This window comes from Apteryx mantelli, chromosome 1 (assembly GCF_036417845.1).
Source record: "Apteryx mantelli isolate bAptMan1 chromosome 1, bAptMan1.hap1, whole genome shotgun sequence".
In the NCBI taxonomy this organism is placed as follows: Eukaryota; Metazoa; Chordata; class Aves; order Apterygiformes; family Apterygidae; genus Apteryx; species Apteryx mantelli.
Window position 1 is genome coordinate 183,907,968 of NC_089978.1, and position 22,084 is coordinate 183,930,051.

Genomic DNA, 22,084 nt, shown 5'->3' on the forward strand with positions numbered 1-22,084 from the left:
TGAGAGTTCAGTCAACAGGCTCCTTGGGGAGCAATCAGTGACTGTCCCATATGCATCAGAGCTGCAGTGCATAGGATTGCTGTTTGAGCTGCAGGCAGCAGAGCGAGGTGATGCTGGAGAAGAAGCATTGATTTTTCTGCATCAAAAAAGAGCACAACAAGGGCAGAGAAAAAAGCAAGAGTAAAGTGTAGGGAATGTGGAAGTCACTGAGTGATTCAAACTGATTTCTCCAAACTGTTTTGCTGCTCCTCACTGTAAATGTTCCAACCTTTTGCTCTCAAAGGAGGGAGGGTCAAATAATATTTCAGTTTTCTTTCCAGTTCTCCAACAGCCTCCCTTAACTTCATCAAAATACATCTCTGTGACACACCCAGGTACCGCTTGGCTTTGGGGGGAGGGGGGAAGGGTTGGTTTGTTGGTTTACTTTGATGGCATAAACAGTCTGGGTAAACATTGCCAGGAAACACAGGCTGCCACATCCGTCTCCCATCACACAGGTTCAGTGGCCATAGTAGTGACGGCAAGGAAGGGGGAACATGTCTTTGTAGGAGGAAGAAAAATTCTCAATATGCAATAACAGCTTTAGAAAGCTGGTGAGTGGAGTGGAGTGCAGATGTGGTTCCCAGGCAGTCATTTTTGTGGGCTTCTAACCTGCAGATGACATGGTGAGATGATCATTAGCCTTCCTCTGAGAAAGTGCATGTCAGGAAAGCTGTCTTGGGCAGTATGTTGATAGCCCTGTGCTGGTGCTTCGTGTCGTATTCGTAACAAATATTGTGTAAATAAATGTGGTGTAGTCAAAACCAAAGGAATTGTTTCTGCTGTCATCTTTCCTCTTTTTGTGATGCTTCCTGTCATTTATAAATATGCAGCACTATTTGTTTTGCGGTGTTCACAGTGTTTTGGGACTATATATGCAGTCTTTGTTTGGATATTGGTACTGGAAATTGTGGATTAGGTATAAGAGCTGTTTTTGCTTCTTTTAGGAGGGTTATAGAAAGTTATCCAGCTCTCATATCACGTGTGCTTAATGAGGCATACTGCTCTGAAAATGTAATCTGGGTGTCCCATTACTATAATTAACTTTTATGCTTTCTTGGCTAGTCTGAACATGAGGCACGCAGGTACTGGGTCTAAAAATTCAGAGTACAGAAAGAGAGAGAAGGTAAAGATTCAGGTGTACTGAGAGGAACTAAATGGGCAAAAAGAATTAACTGCTCCTACCATGAAAGAAGTTGCTGTACTTGCTATCTGTGGGCTGCAGAGATTTTATATGAAGGGAACCAGCAAAGATGTGAGAAACAGGAGGGGATTTTTTTTGATCAAGAAGAATTGTTCCTGTGGAAACTTGGCTTCTAGTATAACATGAGCAAGACACATTTAGGTTTGTTAAAGCATTGCTACAAATGCGTTAAAACTCCATATCGGGAGAATTGAAGGATTTGAGTCAATACATTTATTGACTAATCTGAACCAGCATAGACTTACTGTATTTTTTTACTGCATTCAGTTAGAGATTTGCAGTAACAACAGAGAGGGCTTCAAGGGCTTGCTTTATACAGTTTTAAAGTGAACAAATTGTTAGCTTGTGGACATGTAATAGGGAAGAAGCTCAGCAACAGGAAAACTACTGTGAGACAGTAAAGTATCTACTTGCTTGTCGCTCACACTATTGCTAGAAGATACATCAGCATCCAGGCAAGATCAATAGTAGTCTTTGGGGAGCTGTATGTTCCAACTGTTTCAGCTGGCTTTTTAAGCTTTGGCTTAAAATCAAAATCTGCTTTGGCATCCTTCCTCCTGGCTTGTCTCTTTAAAACCATTCAAAAAATTATGTGTATCTTGTGTTGCCATGACTTCAGAAAAAAAGTAACAAAGCGCCCAAAACCTTCCAGTTAGAGAAGGGAGAAGGTGCAAGGCACACACAGTAGCAACAGGGCTCAACGTTCCCGCAGGAACATGCTCATAGTTTATTGGCACTTTCCAGCTTGCTAGAGGGGGAAAAAGTAGCATCATAAGCTAATAAAGCTAGTTTTTCTATGGATTTAATGCCATTGTTGATTGGAAGCTATGGCTCAAGTTTTTCCCATTTTAGGGCATTTATAAATACCATTTCCCATGTAGGTTCTCTGCTGTCTAATACAAGTAGCTCACGTTTTGGCCTTCCCCCATGGGAATCCTATGGAGGTTCTGTGTCCTCCACCAGACATCAGTTGTTGAACTGAATTCAACATTTAGGTGATGAGGGGAGGCATGGATAAGCAGATACATACATTTAGAAGTACCTAAACAGACACATGTAATGTGATCACATATGCTTCATTTCCATTGGAACTAAGTCAACTAGACTAAAAAATTTTTTCAACTTGGAGATTCATATGTGATTACTTTGCAGGGGTGGAGGTGACACAGCTTATTTTATCCATAATGTTTTATATATCATATAGTATATTTATACATAATAGTGTGTTCAGAATAAAAATCCTTGTTGCCAGTGATCAGAACTGTCAAGTAGAAAAGGTGACCTGCCATCTAACTGAAGAAATGTATTAGCATGCAGTAGTGCTTCTTCCTCTGGGAGGCTTTAATCAAGCCTTGTGTAGTGATTGAGATGCAGTGCTCAAAAGTGAGAAAACTGATCAACAAAAACAAAAATCTAGAGCGTTTTTCACGCAAAGGTTCATCAGTATATCTTGTGTAATTACATAGCCAATAAATCAACACAGTGTGTAAGTGCTTCAGTCATGGTGTAAATATCTTAATGACTGAAACATCTTCACACATGAATAATTTATACCTATATGATTCATTTTTCATACCCCTGCTTTACTTCAACGTGATAAACCAATCCTTCTCTGTCAGGGAATGCGTGCTTGATTATTGCTCTCTGCTTTCTCTTTCTTGTGTTTATTTTCCACAGTTAGACACACTCCATTTCTTCTCTTCTAGTTCCTCTAATGTAGTTATCTTACTTATTCATCCTGTCTGCCTTGGTTTGCCTTCCCAGTGCATTTTAACAGGCACCTGGGAAATAATGCTACGGCATAAGCTGATAGTGCATTTCTCGAGTAACTTTGTATGCTTTGGAGCAGTGTCTTGAAAGATTGACTCATTCTCAGCAGATTATGTTTGCATTTAGTTTCCCCTCCTTTTCTCAAAGCATTACAGAAGGAACTAGTGATGGGCCAATAAAAAGTTAAAACTTTATCATGTTCAGAATCCATGCCAGTTCAAACCTTTGTTACAATGCTCATGACTAACGTTGTTTGAGTCTTCTTCCCATACCTTTGTAAATATGAACTTGTTTGTAGCTCCAGAAATCGCCAGAATATTCAGGATGAAAATAATTATTTGCTCAGCACAGGAGTAGGAATCAAGAATTCTTAAAATCTGCTCTGCAGCACATGCTTATTTGGCTGTATGTAACTCACTGCATTCATCTTGCCTAACTTAAGACAATCAAGACAACTAAGACAAGAGTTTGAGTGCCATAACCACCTCCTTTAGTTGCTAGAGAAAGACAGGTTGCTGCTGAGGGCAGGTCACCCAGTTTTAAATCCATTTACAGCATAATGCTCCAGGCAGAAATGCTTCTGGATGGCTTCTCTTTTGGGATCGCAGCTGAAGGCTAGGTTCAGATTTGCAGAGCAACTAATTTCGGTAATGGCTGTGGAAGTTCAGCCTTTAAAAATTCAGTCCCAGCTGGGCACAAAACTGAATCACTCAAAACTAACGGGCACTTTCAAAAATACCAGATCTCACTCTCAGACCCTCAAGTTTCTAACTCAAGACAAGAAGAATATAAAATTTCAAGCTGGGGGAAAAGAGGAGTTCTATAATAAAAAAACTGATGCTTTATTGGCATTATATGTTATTCCACCCAGCACCTTTTTCATTTCTTTTCTATATTCAGTTTACCTACTCTTACTCTCTAACTAGGAAGAGAACCTTACCTACGTGTTAATTCAGAGCCTCCATCAGTTAATAAAGTTCTCATTCCATTTATGATATCATCATATAACTTGTTACTTTTGTATAATATGCTATTTCACCATCTTTCTCTTATGTAACAGAATTTCATTTTCTGACTAGTTTTTCTCCTACATACTTTGAAGCCCAGCTGCTGTTCTCTTACAGCTTCAGTCTCAGGACTTTCCAAGAGACATCATAGTTGAATGTTTAATAGTATCCTTATAGCAGGCTCCAGTATGCTGTGAATACACATCTCTGCTATTCATTAGCAGGACACTTGATAACTTGTCTCCAGCATATGGTTTCCCTATTCAGCTTTCTGAATGTAAGCATCTCTAAGGGTTTCTAATATCACTTTCTTTGTCTTAGTCTTTTTATATCCTTAGAACACACCTTCATTTATTGTATCTTATTCCACTTAGCTCATTTGTTGATAGATGGATATCAGTTAGGAATTACCAGGTAGTCTCCAGGATGTACTTCACCCTTGTCATTGCATGCTTTATTTTGGCACTTAGGAAGCAGTCGATCTTTTACTATCTTTTTCCTTTATCCTGTCTAGTACATGTCTGTCTTGGGCATCATTCCTCAACCCAGTCATCAGTCACAACTGTTGCTGCCTCCTTTTTTCTGCTTTCTTTTTTGAGGGTTTGGTCATTTGCTATCTTTGACCTGTTCTAAGGCAGTGCTTCATCCAATGACAGGATATTACTGGAATCTTCTGAACTGCCTCATGCACATTTTTCTTCAGCTTTTACTATATCTAACTGTCATGCCCCATGCTCTTCTCCATTTTCTCCTAAATTGTCCTCTCTTTTTGTGAAGGATTTCTGGTAGACCCTTTCTTCACCTTTGTCATTTAGTTATTATAGCCGCTGTTCACAGACCTTCCACTTCTTTTCTGGAAATGAATTGAACATCTTTTTGTAACCTATTCACCTCATAGTAACCTTCATTTTTCACATTTCAGATCATCTTCTACTTTTTTATTAGTTTTGTTTCTTCAGCATGCCTGTTTTAAATTCCAGGTGATTTTTAGCTTCAGTTGTTCATGGAGGTGGTTCTCTAACATACTCCGATTCCCTATTGTGGTTTATCTGTGATTCTGACACACACAGAAGCTCCCAGACATCCCAGATTCACAAACCTCCTCTTGCTTTTATGTGTTTCACCTTTAAGAGTTAATTCTGGAGACCTAAACTGATGCCATCCTGGAATTTCTTTATGCGGCATGTTGTCTGGCTAGAGAAATAGATGACCCATGGAGATTTTATGTGGGAAAATATGAAAATTGCATAAATAGCACATTGGTATAATACTGGTTTTTTGTTGTCTAATTTTAACAGATTCAGTAGCAACAGCATCTGGGCCACTGCTAGTTGAAGTCGCCAAAACTCCTGGCGCTGCTCTTGGGGTTGCACTAACTACCTCAATGTGCTGCAACAAACAGGTCATTGTCATAGACAAAATCAAATCTGCAAGCATTGCAGACAGGTGAGTGCGAGAGAAGGCTGACGCTTCAGCTCCACACATCCATTTTATTTCTATTTTGGTTTGGTTTGGTTTTAAAGAAACTCTTCCCTTTACTTTTTTGATGAATTTGCCTAAACCAAATGCTCTCAAGGTTGATAGGTCTTAAAATTAGCACTTTGTCAGATCATTGTTCCATACTGCAGAGTTTAAGGATTCCAGGGCACCACTTACTTTCACTTATTCACATACTATTCAATTATATAAGGCAGCCCCAATGTAATATGTGTCTGTCTGTTTGCACTATGCAACTCAGAAATTTAGAGGTTTGCTCTGGCTATTAAATGTAATGCTTCAGCAGAGATTAGTATTAAAAAAAAATACCCCACTGGAATTCTTAAAGTAAGCACACAATATGGAACAACTGTCAAGGGAAGTAAATTTTGAGGCTTTTCAACCTTGAAGTGTTCTTTTAGGATACATCATTCATTCTTGTGGCACAGAGAAATGGAACTCCTTGTATTTGGATTTTTTATTAATATTTTAGAATACAGCTGAGGTATTAGGAAGACTGGCTTCTGTATTTTGAAGTGATTTTGCGACACTTGATAAGGCAAATCCCCTTTTCAACTTCATTTGAGCTTCATTCTACTATATTAAGATCAGATTATATTTAAAATTGAGGAAAAGAAATGTTAGATATTTTTCCCTGATGGTCTAAACCTCTGTACCAGAGCTGTGGGGTCTTTTCTGGGGTGCATGTGTGTATGCGTATGTGTATATACATAAAAATATATATATCTATATACACATGTCTATCTAAAAATTTCCTTAAATATTATGTTTCAGCAGCAAATTTCTCCTGCATGTCACCCTACCTTGTAACTCCTCTTTGGCAATGGTGCTTTTGGTAGCACCCACTTGTAGCAGTGAGTCTACAGCTCCTCTGTGGGCTTTTCCCTACAGTAGAACCTTTGAGAGTGACGGCCATTGATCCAGGGGTGTTCTCCAGTTCAATGGTGCAGGATGCTTTAATTTTCTCCCTCTGTTTTTTCCCGTTTCGCAGGGAGTAACCAATTAAAGGAGCTGTCCACTTGACTGGTACGTCGGGATGCTGACTGCTGTGTTTGCATTTCTCAACTCATCCAGTAGCCAGTCTCTTGAGTGCAGCAAGATTTAGCAGATAGCCCCCTCCCCACCCCACTCTTCAAGTCACCATGCTAGCCCTGGTTTCATTATTTGTTTGACTACTGCATAATTTCATCGTCATTTACAGCTTTTGTACTAATAAATGTTTGAACTATAAATAACTCAAAAAATGATGAACTGGGTGCTTGTGTGAGAGATATGTGACCAAGTTATTTGAGTCTCCTTAAGCTCTTCTCATTTTATTCTGCTGCCATTCACACATATTTTAATAGTCAGCTACCCCATTCCAGTTCTGTGAGTGATGTCTTTGCATATACTGTATTAACTGAATTGTTTTTAAGGTTGGTACTAATAGATTTAAAGTCTGACCAGTGACAATGCTTACAAAACACAAATCTCTCTCTCGAAAAAAGAACAAGCTCATAGTTGTCATGACCAGTTTGAAGGCAGTAAAACTCATTTCCCAAGCAAAGAGCATTCCTGATCATACTGAGTTTTTCGCCTTTTCTGTAGATGCGGTGCACTGCATGTAGGAGACCATATTCTGTCCATTGATGGCACCAGCATGGAGTACTGTACCTTGGCAGAAGCAACACAGTTCTTGGCTAATGCAGCAGATAATGTCAAACTTGAGATCCTGCCTCACCACCAGACACGTCTAGCGCTGAAAGGGCCAGAACACGGTAAGATCTGTAGTACCAAATTCTACTTTCTTTTTCTCTCTTTTACTTTGCCTGGCCTTGTTGAATGTCCTGGAAAACTGATATCATGGCAGTTCTATCTGTAAATGTTGTTTCAGCTCCCCAGGTTATGCTTCTGAAATCATTGAGAAGCTCAGTGTTTTCTTGGCCTTAATGTACCCTCAGAGATTCTTGCGATAAAGAGGGAAATGTTTTACTGAGAAATGGCTCTGCACACTTGTAGATGTACATAAAGACACCTGTTGGTTCTACTGTTGCAATCATTGGGGAAGAGCCAGGTATTTCAGTAAATGACTCTGAATTGCTTCTTAAAATTAGAAAGGAGGAGGAAGGGACACTGCTAACTTCTTTTAAACATATTCGCTTGATAATCTATTATGACCACATCATTAATACACCTGATTTCTCTTAAAATACTTTAATAAAACCTTATTTTCTCCTGCTAAGGGCATTGTTATTTATTGCCATCATCTTCTAAAATACTTTTCAGATTGCTTCATGGGTTCATTATCTGTACTTATGAAAAAGGTATTCAGGGACAATTCTGTGGGTGTCTGCCCTTTTGCACTGTTATTTCTTTATTTCGTAACAACGTGCTTGAAGAGAGTGGCTTTCCATTTTCAAATTGAACATATATAAAATGTCTTAGTACTTGAAGATGAGGGCTTCCTGGCTTGTTTTCTAAATAATCCTGAAAAAATGGCTAATTTAAAGTACTCAAAAATTCCATCTAAAATTTCATGTGGTGATGGATGGCAAAGAAATAACAAGGGTAATCAAATACATACAGAACAGGTGTCTATGTTGCAGCATGAGTCAATGGTGCCTTTTTATGGGCCTGTGATACTGTGATTCTGCCTCCTTTAGACGAAGACAAGATTTCAGAGACCTAGAAACTTGGGTGATAATAAATGTTCTTGGACACCTAGCTAAGATCCAGGCTGTCCCTGGATGAGCAACTGAGCTTTGCTCTAATCAGTTTGTCAGAGTGGGGAATATTGAACTCTTGGCTGAGAAGGCTTGGCTTGCCTTGCCTTGCCTTGGCTTGTTTCTCCTAGTTCATAGTGAACAAAAAGTAACTTTTAAGATACCATGTTCTTCAGCTGAGCCTCTTTTCCTGTTTCTGCTTAAGCTGTTTAGAGGGGAGACAGAGCAAGGAGTGATACTGCAGAAGTAGAATGACATGGAGATCAAAGTTTGCAATTTATTTCCATACTTTTTAGCTGTGTCAGTATGTTGCAAACAGATGTTTCATTTTTGTGAAGAAAAGATATCATGCAATTAATTTTTGGTTGGTGAAATAACTTTTGAAGAGTGTTTCTGTTGACAAGATGAGTACCAAGGCCAAAGATTTCTCATGTAGATGGTTGTCTTACTTCAAGCTGTTTTGCTTCTTAACCAAAATTTAAACTAAATTGATGCTGTTAATGTGCTAGTCACATTCACCCAGTATATATGCTTTGATAAACCAATGCTGTTGCCATGCTGGCATTGGGAACCGGCTGTTATGATATAATACCAAGGGGATTCTGTGAAAACTAAATAAGTGCATCTTTGGGGGAGAAATCTCCTTAAGGTAATAATGCTGCTTTCTTAAGCATGCCAGAATAACTAGAATGTTTACAACCCTTCCCAGCCCCTCACCAGATGGTGCTGCTCAAAAATCATGACCAATTCAAGATGTAACATGCTTTATGGAAGCAAGTATACTCTTGGAAACAACCTTTCATCAGGTGTCGTCTGGCCTGGCTGCTACAGAATTTGAAAAGCTCTAAATGAGTCATTAAGGCTGTATCTCTTAAGCTCAGTTATCGGTCTTCCTGGAACATGTTACGAATTTAAAATGGGCAGGAAAGTCAGTATATAGAAGAAATAGAAATTTAAGCCCTAAAATAAAATGGAGAGCACTGTAAGAGATCAGGGTTTTTTTCGTGTTTTTTTTTTTCTTTACACTGTGCTGCTACAATCCATTTCTCTTGCTGCCCCATTAATTTTATGTTTGCTGTACACAACTCTGTGTTGGAATAGCTCAAATTGCTAGTAAATTACTACTGTTACACGATAGGATTTTCTTTTAGAGAACTTTTGTTGAATTGGGATTATTCTCCTACAAGCTGAGCAAACTGAATTTGTGAAAATTCCTATTTTGTAGGACATTTTTATCCCTACCCCCAGTGTGAAAATAAAACATTAAAAAATCAAAGGCTACCAGATAATCTTCTGCTGGAAGCAGTCTTTTTAATTAAACAGTGCTCATAGCAACTAGAAAATAATGAAAATCCACCTGGCCAAATTATTCTTATCAGATTTTAATTTTTACACTGTCATTAAAGTTTAGAAATCTTGCTGTCTGTGTACATAATCAAAGAGAACGTTTCATTTGAAAAGATGTGATAAGTCTGCAAAATATATATTGGCACATCAGGTTCCTACTTCTATTTCTGGGATTTTTTTCTGGCTCTGTATCTTGATTGATGCATAAGATTTTCTTAAGTCTTTGAGGTCACTCATGCTAGTGTCTGGTAAGCACGGGGTTGAGATGCTTGCACAGGGTGCTGGCATTGCACATTGCCATTCCCGTGTGGGTGACCCTCGATGGGTTTCCGAAGAGTTTGAGAAAAAGAGAATGATAATAATTCATTTGATGTGAGGATGAGGTGGGGGCAGTGGGGGCGGCTGCGGCGCGGGAGGGGGCAGCCAGGCCGCGAGGAGGGCCAAGGCAGCAGCGCCGGCAGCGAGGCACCAGGCTGCCGAGGCCCAGGGCCCTTGCAGTGTTTTCCTTGTCTTTCCCCTTCCCTCATGTGTTCTTTATTGTAGTGAAAGGCCAATTTAGGCAGAGAAGAATTAAGACATTCAGATTAAAACATTGCTTCTGTAATATGAAAACAAGCAAAATTACAGCTTTTCTTCTGGCCCTGCGTAGTGTTTGGTGCAATGGCTATGGTTTTCCCCCTTCTTTTTCTCATGGGGTAAGGCATGAACGTGAGGCAAGTCTAACCCAACCTACCAGGCTTCCGGCTACTGTTTGAGAGTGGCCCGTGGTCATTACATGGCCACAGCCATCACGGGCAGAGGAGGTAGAATAAACACACAGATATAGAGCTCATGGGCCAAAAGCAGTGAACTATGTAAAAAAGGCAGTAAACTATCTTTTAACAAACTAAATGTTTGATAGTACAGGTGAATCCCTCATGTTTTTAATACTAAAACTGAGTGGCTAGTTCCCAGCTTGTGTTCTTCTATGTTCAGCAAGGACAAGGCTACACTGAATTTAATGATGACTAGACCGTATTTAATGAAGGGTGACTTCCATCAGTTTCCCTTAATATTTGACACATCAACTGAAATGCTTCCCGTTTGCTTGGTAAATACTAGCCTTCACTTTTGACATATTCCAGACTTCACATACTTAGGATTAGCAATCAAGTATGGTCTCAAATTTTATCCAGAAAATGATCATTTTAAAAAACTTGAAATTGCACATCAAAATAATAAATAGAAACTCTAAATTTTTGCTTTTTCTTTATTAATCAGGCTTCAAGATAGAGTTTTGCTGCTGCTGGCCCAGAGAAGTAGTTTACTGTGCAGAATAGTATAATGCCAACAATGGATGCTGGCAAAATTAAAATGTCAATGCAGTAAATTGAAATGACTAGAATGTAAACATCTCCATTTTGGACAGTGTGATGTATAGTATCTGATTTTATTTTTTAATGTAGATGAATGCAAGCAGAGACTTACTAATTAGTAGTCATATTAAACATGTCAGTATTTTCCAAGAAAGTTTACAATCTTAGCTCCTAAAGCCAGAAGGAGATTAGAAATTGGTTCAGTACTAATCTCTTAAAAAATAAATAAAAGACAACAAAGAAGCAATCAGAAGCATTATTTCTGAGAAAAAGTAGTATTTCTACTCCTCAAGGTAGCATCCACTGGTAAGAAGACAAGACAAGGTTGTTTATTATTTAATTTAATTTTATTTTCAAATCATTTTTGGATTTTTTTTTTTAATTTATGCAATTCAGTTCCCTTTCCCTCTTCTCTGGTCCTTTTGTTTTCTGATTTTCCATCATCCCTTCATGCGGGCAGTGAATAGTCAAAGAAGCAACAGGCAACTTACCTGGGATTTGTGGGCCAACAGCCACAGCAGCCTCCTCACCTACCACCATGATAACACCTACCACCATGACCATTGCAGGATGTCAGCCTTGAAATTCCAGAAAACACCTCCTCAAAAAGGCCTTCATAATGTTCCATACTTTATCCTGCTGATGTAGCTTCTCTTCTTCTTTTTCTTCTTCTTCCTCCTCCTCTTCCCTCTTCTCTTCTTTCATTCATGCTTTTCTCATTTCAGGCACTAAAACCTTTTCAGTTTTATGGATGCTACACTTTTTCATAACCATGCCAAGGTTATTTCTGACATTTTGTGCCTTTTCCTTTCTATAACGAGACAGCCTTTGAAGAGAGGAAAAGGCTCAAAAATTCTCAATGAACCAGTTCTTCTGCCATTTGAGTAGACCATTAGATTTGAGTAGTGCATATAAAACAATCTTTGAATGCAAAGCACAGCTTACAAATCTTTTGTCAGAAATTACCTACTACAAAGAGGCATTTCTAAAATCAGTGTATCTAGACATATTGTTCTGCATTGATTCATGGATAAGTATCAAAAATCTGAATTTAACATACTTTGCCTAAAGTAAGATATGTATTATGAATGTAATTTTTGTATCTCCAGTATTTTTGCTAGCTCCCAGCAGGTATTTTCATGAAATGCTGGCTATTTTTATCTAGGATCACCTATGTGGTTTAATGTCTTTATTATCAGAAATGCACAAACCATTCCTGTGCATCATGCGCATTGTTTGATTCATTGATGAGTTACAGCACTCTGCCGAGAAGACTGAGTGCTGTGTGCCAAGTGTTCGATTTCTTGCAGCAGCTTTGGTGTCTTCATCCTTCTCTCCTACCTCCATGAGTGCATACAGCCTGAGTTCCCTGAACATGGGGACCTTACCTCGCAGCCTCTACTCCACCAGCCCGCGCGGGACAATGATGAGGCGGAGGATGAAAAAGAAGGACTTCAAAAGCTCCTGTAGGTGGTAACAGCAACCGCTTGAAATGTGCAATGAGTGGGCAGAGGAGGGGGAAGGTATAGCAAAAAGGTACAAAGTACCTTACTGAATACATACTAGTCAAAAGAGAGAACAATTGGAGTTTCTGTTAGATGTGGGGAAGCATCAGCATAAAAATGTTTATCCAATACTAAAATGAGATCAGTAGAGGCCATATGGCTTAAAGATCTCATCTGAAACATATAATGCTATGTTTTCTTCAGACAATCCTGCAAGGGTTTGTCATACTGTTACTACAGTGATTTTCAAATTCCTTTTTCAACTCTTCCCTTTTACATCAGGGAATAAAATTCATAGTTGATTAGTCAAGAATAGATTATTGGTAGGCTCAGCTATCACATAACAGGAGAAGAGCTTGCAACTGTACCTCCTATGTAGTTTTAATGTTTGCATCTACACCATAATCTGTAAAATTTTTTTTTTTTTGGTCAGGTAGAGTGACAAATAACAGTGAAGACTAAGCAGCCTTGTTTCTGGCCACTCTGCAGGGTTCAAAGCATGGGTTTCCCATGTGCCAGTAATTTCCCAAGCCAGAGTGGATCTATTTCAGTCTGTTCCACTTTGTACATTATTATTCACTGGGCCAGAGAGCATGGTTGTACCAGTGCACAGTTTCCCAGACTCCATGTAAGCACCATCTCTCCTTTTGGCTTGTCCGTTTTCCTGTGATCACCAGGGTCATCAGCAGCTCTGTTCCTCCAGAGCAGGGAGGTGAGAACTGGCTGCATAACCACCTGCTCCAGCTAATAATGCCCACAGATTCACTCTGGAAAAACTGAGCTGCTGCAAACTGCGCTGCCACTGCCCCATATTAAAGATTTCCCATGATCAGAGCAAAATCAGAGCAAAATGGCAACCTCCAACCAAGGCTAGTCACTATGGAATCAAGAGGGAACATTTGAGAAAAGAATCGAGGTTTTGCTTTCTTGCAGAAGTTTTTGTTGCTTGCATGTTCTTGCTTATTTCTTTTTTAAAGCAAATATTTTTACATAACTTTTGCTCGTAAGTACATTTTTGCTTTTAATCTGATCAGTCATTTATCACAGCTCATCTCTTGACATGCTGGCTTCTAATACATTCTTTTGTGTCACAGGGAGATAGTGTGCCATCCATGCTAGGGTATCAGTAGGGGTCCAGCTCTTACATGTTCTCACATGCACATGAGAAACAGTAGTAGTGTTGCACTAATTGATTTGAATAGTAAAATAATGCCTGATGCAAAAATAGTTCTTAGATTGTGATATATTATAAGACTTGTTCTATACAACAAAAGACTTAATCCTGGAAGCAATTTTAATCCTGCTACAGATCTAGGAGAGAGCTGTTACTTGCGTTATTTTGTTTTTCAGATATTTTCATTCAACGAAGCATAGCCATGCAATTTGCCATCATGCAAAGGTTCAGATTTTGGACCTTTAAGACCAAAGATTTACATTAGATTTAAGTGGGAAAGTCACATAAGCACTGCAGCCCACCTAAAAGAGATTCCTAAAGTGAGAAGGCAGTGAGAATGATAATCTGCTGTGAAGGAATTATTAAACAAATCTCTAGCTACAAGATATCAGGACAAGGCTTGGTAGTGGGTAGTTTATCCCACATTTAGCTGATCATGAGGTGTTGATATAGCTTTCCAAAACATGGGGAGCTGGCCCCATCCCTGAGTCTCCATATGCTTTGCTACCAGCAATGACTACATTAGCAACCCTGAATCAGAGCTAGCTTGAGAGGAATTGGCTACTAGCTGGCTAGCCAGGTTTGCTTGTCCTTTTCCCTGAGCTGGCTTGTCAGCCCAAATAAGGTTCCTCACTTCTGTTGCTAGACTTCTACCTCTACTTGTGACTGTAGTAATCGTCAACTTAAAGACACCCAAGGGACTGAATGAAGGACAGTAACCGTGATGCAGAATGGCTGCTGCTGTACCCAGCCACAGCCCAGCAGCAGGACTCAGCAAACTTTGCCCTCTCCCTCTGTGAGAGACTTGTGAGGAGCGGGTACCACTGACTGTTGTCCTTTTCATAGAAAGGGAATAGCCTGTTGTCTTAATTTTAGTGATCCTTTTCTTAGCCCAGTTGGATTGTTTGAGGGTTGTTTTTTTTTAATGTAACTTTTAATAAATATTTTGGGATGTTATTTGGGAAGAAAAAGATGTATCAGTGAAGGATGCTATAAAGTTTTCATTGCCAATTATTTAAGAAAACCTGCATAACTTAATGTGATCATCCCAAAATTTGTGCTGATGAAGTGTGATGACATAGGGGCTGTAAGCCTTTTATGGCCGTGAGTTTGCAATCATCGCATTACTTATGCAGATCTTTCCAAACATGTGGCTGTAAAACTTAAAGCCATGCCCTACTGTCATGTGCTTTATTTATGTCATTTGCTTGCCATCTTTAATCTTCCTCTGCTTTTTCACTTTTAAAATATGGTACTTATTGTGGAAAAGCTTTTATTATTTGGTTAACATTTAAATCCTTAAGTATTTTGTAATAGGTCCATATTAGTACTTGAAAGCCAGAGACACTTATGCCAACTTACATGATCGTTATTATGGTTGCATGTCTGGTGGCAATTAGAGAGTCTCAGACATGCATTGGTGTGGTTTTCTCAGTACATCTGAGTTAGCTGCTACCAGCAGGAACAGCAAACATTTTACATTTTCCAAGGTTCAGAGTGGAGGACTGCAGGCATAATAACCCATATACTTACCTTTAAATACATCTTGTTCTGCTTCTCTCACATCTACAGGAATAAAACGAACAAATATATAACTTTCAAATTCAAGATTACAGATTTACATACTACAAAGGACATAGTACACTGGTCGCCAGGGTTGTTGCCATCTTACAGTAGGATGAAAAATATATGAGTTTGCTAAAATGTACCCCTAGCATTAGCAAACAGGGTTCAGTGGAGCCATATACATATTCGTGCACCCCTTTTAATGCAATGAGATTCCTGGCAAAGGCTGCTTCCCTGGTTGTAAAGCTTCAAACCCATCAAGCAGCCAAAAAATGGTACAGTGTTTCTTGCTGCAGTCATTGTTGAATTGGAAACCCCAACAAGTTTTAAGCATTGTTTTGAGGTCCCCATGACATTTTATATAGCCTTAGTAGAGAGCTCTTATTGCATGGTTTGGAAAGGGTATTTCCATCTCTGCTTTTCATTCCTGTTTCTGTTTGGGTTTTTTTTGGGGGGGGGAGTGGAAGTAGTTCCTAATGGTCACTTGTAAGTGTCCACATAATCAAAATATTTACTGGGCTTAGTATTAAATCCCATAAATATTAACTTAATTTGACAACATGAATTAAAACCTTAACTATCCTAAGACTTAAAATAAATGTTGTAAGACCTTTGAGATTTCTGAGTATGGCATTAGAAAATGAGTAGGAAAGTTACAGAGTTATCTAGGTGCCTGCTGCAGAGACGGAATGGACAGCTAAGTGATGGGAGAAATGCAGCTAACAAGTAGAGCGATTATTGTATGACCTTAAAGAGAGGGAGAATGGAACTTTTCTGAGCTTTGACACACTGAGCTTAGAAATTTCTGGAGCATGGATTCGGGGATCTGATATTACTAGCTTTGAATTTATCAGATCTACTCATATTTTAAGCCTTTGGAGTGCTGCAAGCTGGAGAAACCTATTTCTCACATGCAGCACTAAAGCTGGTGGCCATATCTAAGAATTGATTATTAGCATTTACGTCTGGGTATGAGCTTATCTTACTCAGTGCATATAGAGGAAACAGTAAGAATGAAGCTATTCAATAAGTACACAGTTCTTACAAAGGAAAATGAAAAAGAAGAAATGAATGAGAATTCACAGAAATTTAGAAAAGACAATTGGTTTCAGAGTCAGTTGTACTATTGAATGAAGGTTTGCTGGGAGAAAACAAACTCAGGAGTTTTTCTTGACGAGTGAAACTTTTGCAACAGAATTGTTACTGAATTGTTATCACCAAATGTGCCACATTAATCAGATTTTAGACTAACCATGGCAGAACAAAGGCCCCAAAGTGAAGGAAATACTTACACAACCCCAGGGAAACCTCTGAGATCTTTGTACATCTGTGCTAATAATATCTATAACATAAAAGTAAGGACTAATTTTTCCCACACTTAAAATATTCGACATTTAAACTACCCCTTTAGATAAGCCACAGAAGTTTTATCTAATTCTTTGTTGCTACTGCAGGCAGAAACAGGTCTTGAAGGAATTTAGAGGTGTAGAAAGTAGTAAGATAGATTTTCAGAATCCTAGGCGCTGGAGGAATATCATTACAATACTATACCATTACTTGCCTGGTCTGAATAGGAGCTGAAAAAAATCTAGTTTTCCGTCTATGACGTAGTACCATGTTTTACTGGGTGCATGTAAACAATGATAAAATACACTTTTAGGTAGAGATCAAAGAACCAAAGGTGCAGCCTGCTCCTTTCATGGGTGGTCACACAGAATCTCAAATGTTATTTTTATCTTGTCCTGTAGCACAGCCTCTTCAGAACAGGAGTGAGAATACAGGAATCTTGAAAATACAGAAGTAGCTGTCTGGATGTCTCACAGGAAGGGTTCTTCAGTCTCCTTAAGCAAACCCACAGAACTTTTTTCTCACAATCTCTTTGGATATATGGGTTGATAAAACAGGGAAGTTTTAGTTCGACATACATTACCCAGTTAGCCTGACATAATTGTTGTCAGGTAGTAAACATGTTCAAGTTGATGAGAAGAAGGCAGCCTTCTTTCTTGCAAGCAAGCCTGGACGTGCACTTTGTTGCTAACAACAGTACATTGCTGTGAGATGTTCAAAAGAGGCCCCGGGAATCAGCCTGAAAAACAGATGAGGTTGTGCCTCCAATTCTCTTAGTTCCTTTGAAAATTCTGCTCGTCCGTGCCTAAAACTTAATGTAGGTAGAATTTAGGGATGTTCTGAGGTTTTGGGGGTAGGGGTGGGAGGTCAAGCAGCTTTATTTTACACAGTGAATGAACTATCTTTTTGCATTACACCATGCAACCAGATGTTTTCTATGTCATAACTGTTTACACATCATTTATAAACTTTAGCCTAAATAGAATTTAAGAGAGATGTTTCCATGACTAGGTTCATTGTATAGATCAATTTTTGAAGAGCAATGAAATTTCTGCTGTGTATGAATGTCTTTCCCCCTGGTCTGCTCTCTTTTGTAGTGTCTTTAGCCTCTAGCACTGTTGGTTTGGCTGGGCAGGTCGTCCACACAGAAACCACAGAAGTAGTGCTGACAGCTGACCCCATTGTAGGGTTTGGAATACAGCTCCAAGGTAGCGTGTTTGCTACAGAGACCTTGTCTTCTCCACCTCTCATTTCCTATATTGAGTCTGACAGTCCGGCAGAAAGGTGAGGTTCTTTCAGACGACTGCTGAGTACATTTTGGTGAGCATTCCTCAGGGTACTTTGGGCTAGTTGTTTTGAAGTGATGATAAATTGCAGGGCCTTGCTCAATGGAAGGGTGGTGTGTAATAAACTCTGTTCTGACAATAGTATTTCATATTCCTGATCAGCTATAAGAAGGAACGACAAGCACCAGTGCCTTGATCATCCAGAGTCCTCCAGCAGGAGACTGGAAGCTATATTCATTAAAAAAGAAAAAAAATCAACTACATCTCTGAAGTCAAAATAGTAATAATTCAGTGTGCCATGGGGGGAAGCCAACTGCAGTTCTGCTCAGCTTTAGTATTTATGAAAGCTTAGGAAATATTCCACTTTTATGCTTTTGTCTCTTTTTAATCATGGCATGAGTTCATATAGAGCAACAGTTCTTGCACATGCAACTTCTAGTTGCCGCTGCAGAGCTACAACATCTGGGTCAGGGTCAGAGCTACAACAGCTCAGGGTCAGAGACAGCAGCGATGTCCACAGGTGGGGTGGAGGCGCAAAGGCTGTGCCCCTCTTCCTGGGTCGCATGACCCACACTGAGAGCATTGCTGGTGCAGAGGGGCTGCAGGGCTTGTGTCGCCCTTCAGTAAATCTGTGCCTGAGTAAACTCTTGAACTGCCATGTCACTCTTCTCTTATAAGGATAGGCTGGATGTGTTTGATAGTACTGGTCCAGGTAACGTGCGTGTCTAAAGATTGTTTTGTATCGTTGTATACCAAGGTGTGGGGTCCTGCAAATAGGAGACAGAATAGTGGCAATAAACGGTATCCCGACGGAAGACAGCACATTTGATGAGGCCAATCAGCTGCTCAGGGACTCCTCTATCACCAACAAGGTCACTCTGGAAATAGAGTTTGATGTTGCAGGTATGAACATACTATTATTCTGTCTTACAAGAGAAGAGAAGGAATAAATCCCAAATATATTGTGCATGTTAGGTATCCAAGGTGGGGACTTTCCTCTCACATGCACCATTCAGTTGTCAAGGGAGCTAGCTGAAGAGAGTGCCTTTTTTTGTCGCTTTCTCATTGCACTTAACCCTGCAGTGTGCTTCAGAACACAAATAGCAATGACAAGTCCTGTAGAAATATCTGGTGACAGTCTCTCCTCTGAGTTATTTCCAGATGTATTTCTGCCCTGAGAGAGGAATATTTTGCTGAGCCAAGACAAATCCTCTACAGGGAAGCTAATGAAATGTTTTACTATACAGAAAAGCATTATAAAAGAGCACATAAGCAAAAAAACTCTTCAGAATTTTACTTATAGTACCTTAAACCAACAAGCTAAATAAAACAATAGAAACTGAACCAATAAAAGCTAGAAAAATCATTCTTAATGTTGCTGGTGAATCTTTAATATTACTAATAGCTTTCCCCCATTTTCTCTGTAATGTGTTTAAGTATATAGAATACACCTATAAAATCACAAATTGTGTAAATCAAATGAGCACACACTGTGTATGTGCATTGCCCAACCCACTATGTAAATAGTAAAAACATTTAAGAATTCTGTGCTGACCTGACAATAGCTCCTTTGAAGTCAGAACAGTGTCAGATGTGCTGTATTTTGCATAGTATAATTATTATTAATGGTATTATAAGTCATGATGTCAAAAGCAGGCAAAAGATTCTTAGTGTAATAATTCTAAGTGATGTTTTGTTAAGTAGATGTCTAGTATAATGTAAAAAAATAGGCCAAACACCATACGTGCATTTGTATATGTAGGAAATGGACTATTAAAAAGTAAGAAAACCGAATAATAAGAGTAGCATTTAAATGTGCCTGAAGTCACAAAGGACAATGAGGTTTGTGTTTCAGTCTCTGGATTTGTTTGTGCTCCTCCCATTTGCTTCATGAGAGCAGACTCACACTCATGGTTAGACTCTCCTGCCAGGTGTATGTTTACGTGTTTACACTGCTGTAATTTCAGCTGGGTCCTCTTCAGGCCAAGGCCCAAACCTTGGCTAGCAGCAATGCCAAATGTCAGGATTCAAATGCAGTGCTGTGTGTTCAAGCGTGTTTTGCCTTAGCCAGCACCAGACACTTCTTCATTAGTAATGTTTTGATTCCTTTTCTTCCCAGGTGATGTAAAATCCATGGCAGTTACCTTAGTGGACATTTCAAAATGTATTAAGCCTATAGCAACAAAGGCCTGAAATCCTTAAGATTTGATTTTCTGTCCTTTTAGTTAAAATCTATCTGCCAGCACTAAAATTTTCATGTGTGCTCACTGAAATTGCACATGAGATAAAAACCTGCAGTCTCAGCTGGCTGGTGGCCCGTGCAATCTCCATAAATTCAGTTAAGCCTTAAAAAAATTGAGTTACCGTGAAATTACCAATAGAGGTATAAATCATATTTCGTATGTCCTGCTTCTTTCACTCCAGCACCCATGTTTCATCCGTGGCTATGTTGCTGACGTGATTTCATCAGTTTACACATACAGTTCCAGGTACTTGAAATTGCTGTGTCTTATAAACTATCTAACATTTTACATATTTTTTTATAGAATCAGTTATACCAAGCAGTGGAACATTTCATGTAAAGCTACCAAAGAAGCATAATGTGGAACTTGGCATCACCATAAGTTGTAAGTGAAAGTGCTTATTTTTAAGACCACATTTAGAGGATAATCTACAGATAAGTAGATCCTATAGTTAGACTCACATTAGTTTTGGTTTAAACTTCTTTCTTTTTCCTTTTCTCTAGAATGGGATGGTTAGCAGTGCTCTGTCTCTTAATGAAATACTATCTCGTAACAGATTTATATTCCCTCTCTAGCTAGTTAAAGAAGACAGAAGTTCACCAGGCCTAAAACTTGACTTATTCCTTCATGTGTAGCACATAGTTAATTCCCATTGAAGTTAATTTTCAAAAAGAAGTCAATGGAATTAGGTACATGCAAAAGTACTTCCATACCTAGGGAAGTTGCAAATAATCTGTCATGGCCTCTCACAGACTCCTGAACATTATCCATTCAGAGTGGGGCTCTGAATTGAAGAATTCAAGAGTTCTTGCAGGCAGAAGGATCCGCTTATATGAGGTTATTTTCTGTACCAGAGCTTGATAATACTTCCTCAGACTGTATTTAAAAATAATTCTTTCCAATTACTTTTTACATGTTTCTGGTCTTAATTGCAAGGAGCTGTGGAATTGCACAGCTGCAACTGTCATGTAATGCAGAAGCATGCGCTACACCGGGCAGACCTGTGTGTGCTAGGGCAGGTAATGAAACCACCTCTTCCTACTCCCAACCCTCCCACTTATAAATCTGCTCTTGAAAACTATCAGTGTCCACCAAAAACTAGTGGGCAGTCTTAAATATGCAGGTCGCATAGGAATATCCCCTTTCACTAAGGTTTTCAGATCGCTGAAGAAGATAAGAAGGGCATGTGTTTGTCTAAGGCCGGAATCTGGCCTTACTGGAATTAGCATTCCATTATGGTTATGGCCTTTCTTAGACTATTAGCCTTTTTTGGAATTATTCATATGTCTTGGGGGGGGAGGTTGTGCTTTGACTTATATTCTCAAAGCTTTTACCAGCACAAAGAAATAAAATTAATCAAAAGTACAGCAGGCACTCAGTGCTAAGAATTACATCCAAGGAACAAATGAGAGACACTGCAGACCTGTTTCCTTGTGTTACATACTGGAATGAGGAGTTGTTAGACTCTGTAAAAAATGGTGCTTGAAGCAAAATCGTAGGTCTAGGTATATTTGTGCAAATGAAAGTATTAGAAAATGAGAAAACCTGTTCTATTGAACAGTATTCTTAGCATCAGTAATGGTCTGTGGGATTATGGTAGAAATATTGTCTTCCTAGTAATTTAGTTAATATTGTTTTGGGGAATTCAAACACCTCGTACTTTTTTGTGTGGTGGGAATAAATTTTGAATGGAAAGTTAATGTGCCTGATATATAGTATTTAGCACTCTTGCAAACTCTGCACACCTTCCTCTCTTGCAACTGAATTTCCTTTGGTTGCTGCCTTATGTTCAGAGGAACACCTAGCTGGTGTTAGCTCTGCTCTTCTGAATATACTGCAGTATATTTAATATGTAAGTTAAATTATTATATATAATAAACCCACTTGTGAATAATATTTAATACATATGAACTGTGTCTAAGATTGTTTAACTCTTTATTCGGTTTTAAAGAATTTATATTATTAATGGAAAGTTTGTAAATTTGCTTGGTAGAAATCTTGAATTGCTTCTTTTCATGCTTGGTTTTCAGTACTTTGCTCTG

General features: G+C 38.9%; 1 protein-coding gene across 1 annotated transcript in view; it reads left to right on the plus strand.

Moving 5' to 3' along the window:
• Positions 1-22,084, plus strand: part of GRIP1 (glutamate receptor interacting protein 1) — a 353,208-nt gene that overhangs the window by 296,057 nt on the left and 35,067 nt on the right. The window contains exons 8-13 of the mRNA XM_067313906.1: positions 5,319-5,466; positions 7,105-7,274; positions 12,232-12,387; positions 17,611-17,797; positions 18,557-18,702; positions 20,346-20,426. Coding sequence (XP_067170007.1) covers positions 5,319-5,466; positions 7,105-7,274; positions 12,232-12,387; positions 17,611-17,797; positions 18,557-18,702; positions 20,346-20,426 — 888 coding nt within the window. The remainder of the gene's footprint in view (positions 1-5,318; positions 5,467-7,104; positions 7,275-12,231; positions 12,388-17,610; positions 17,798-18,556; positions 18,703-20,345; positions 20,427-22,084) is intronic.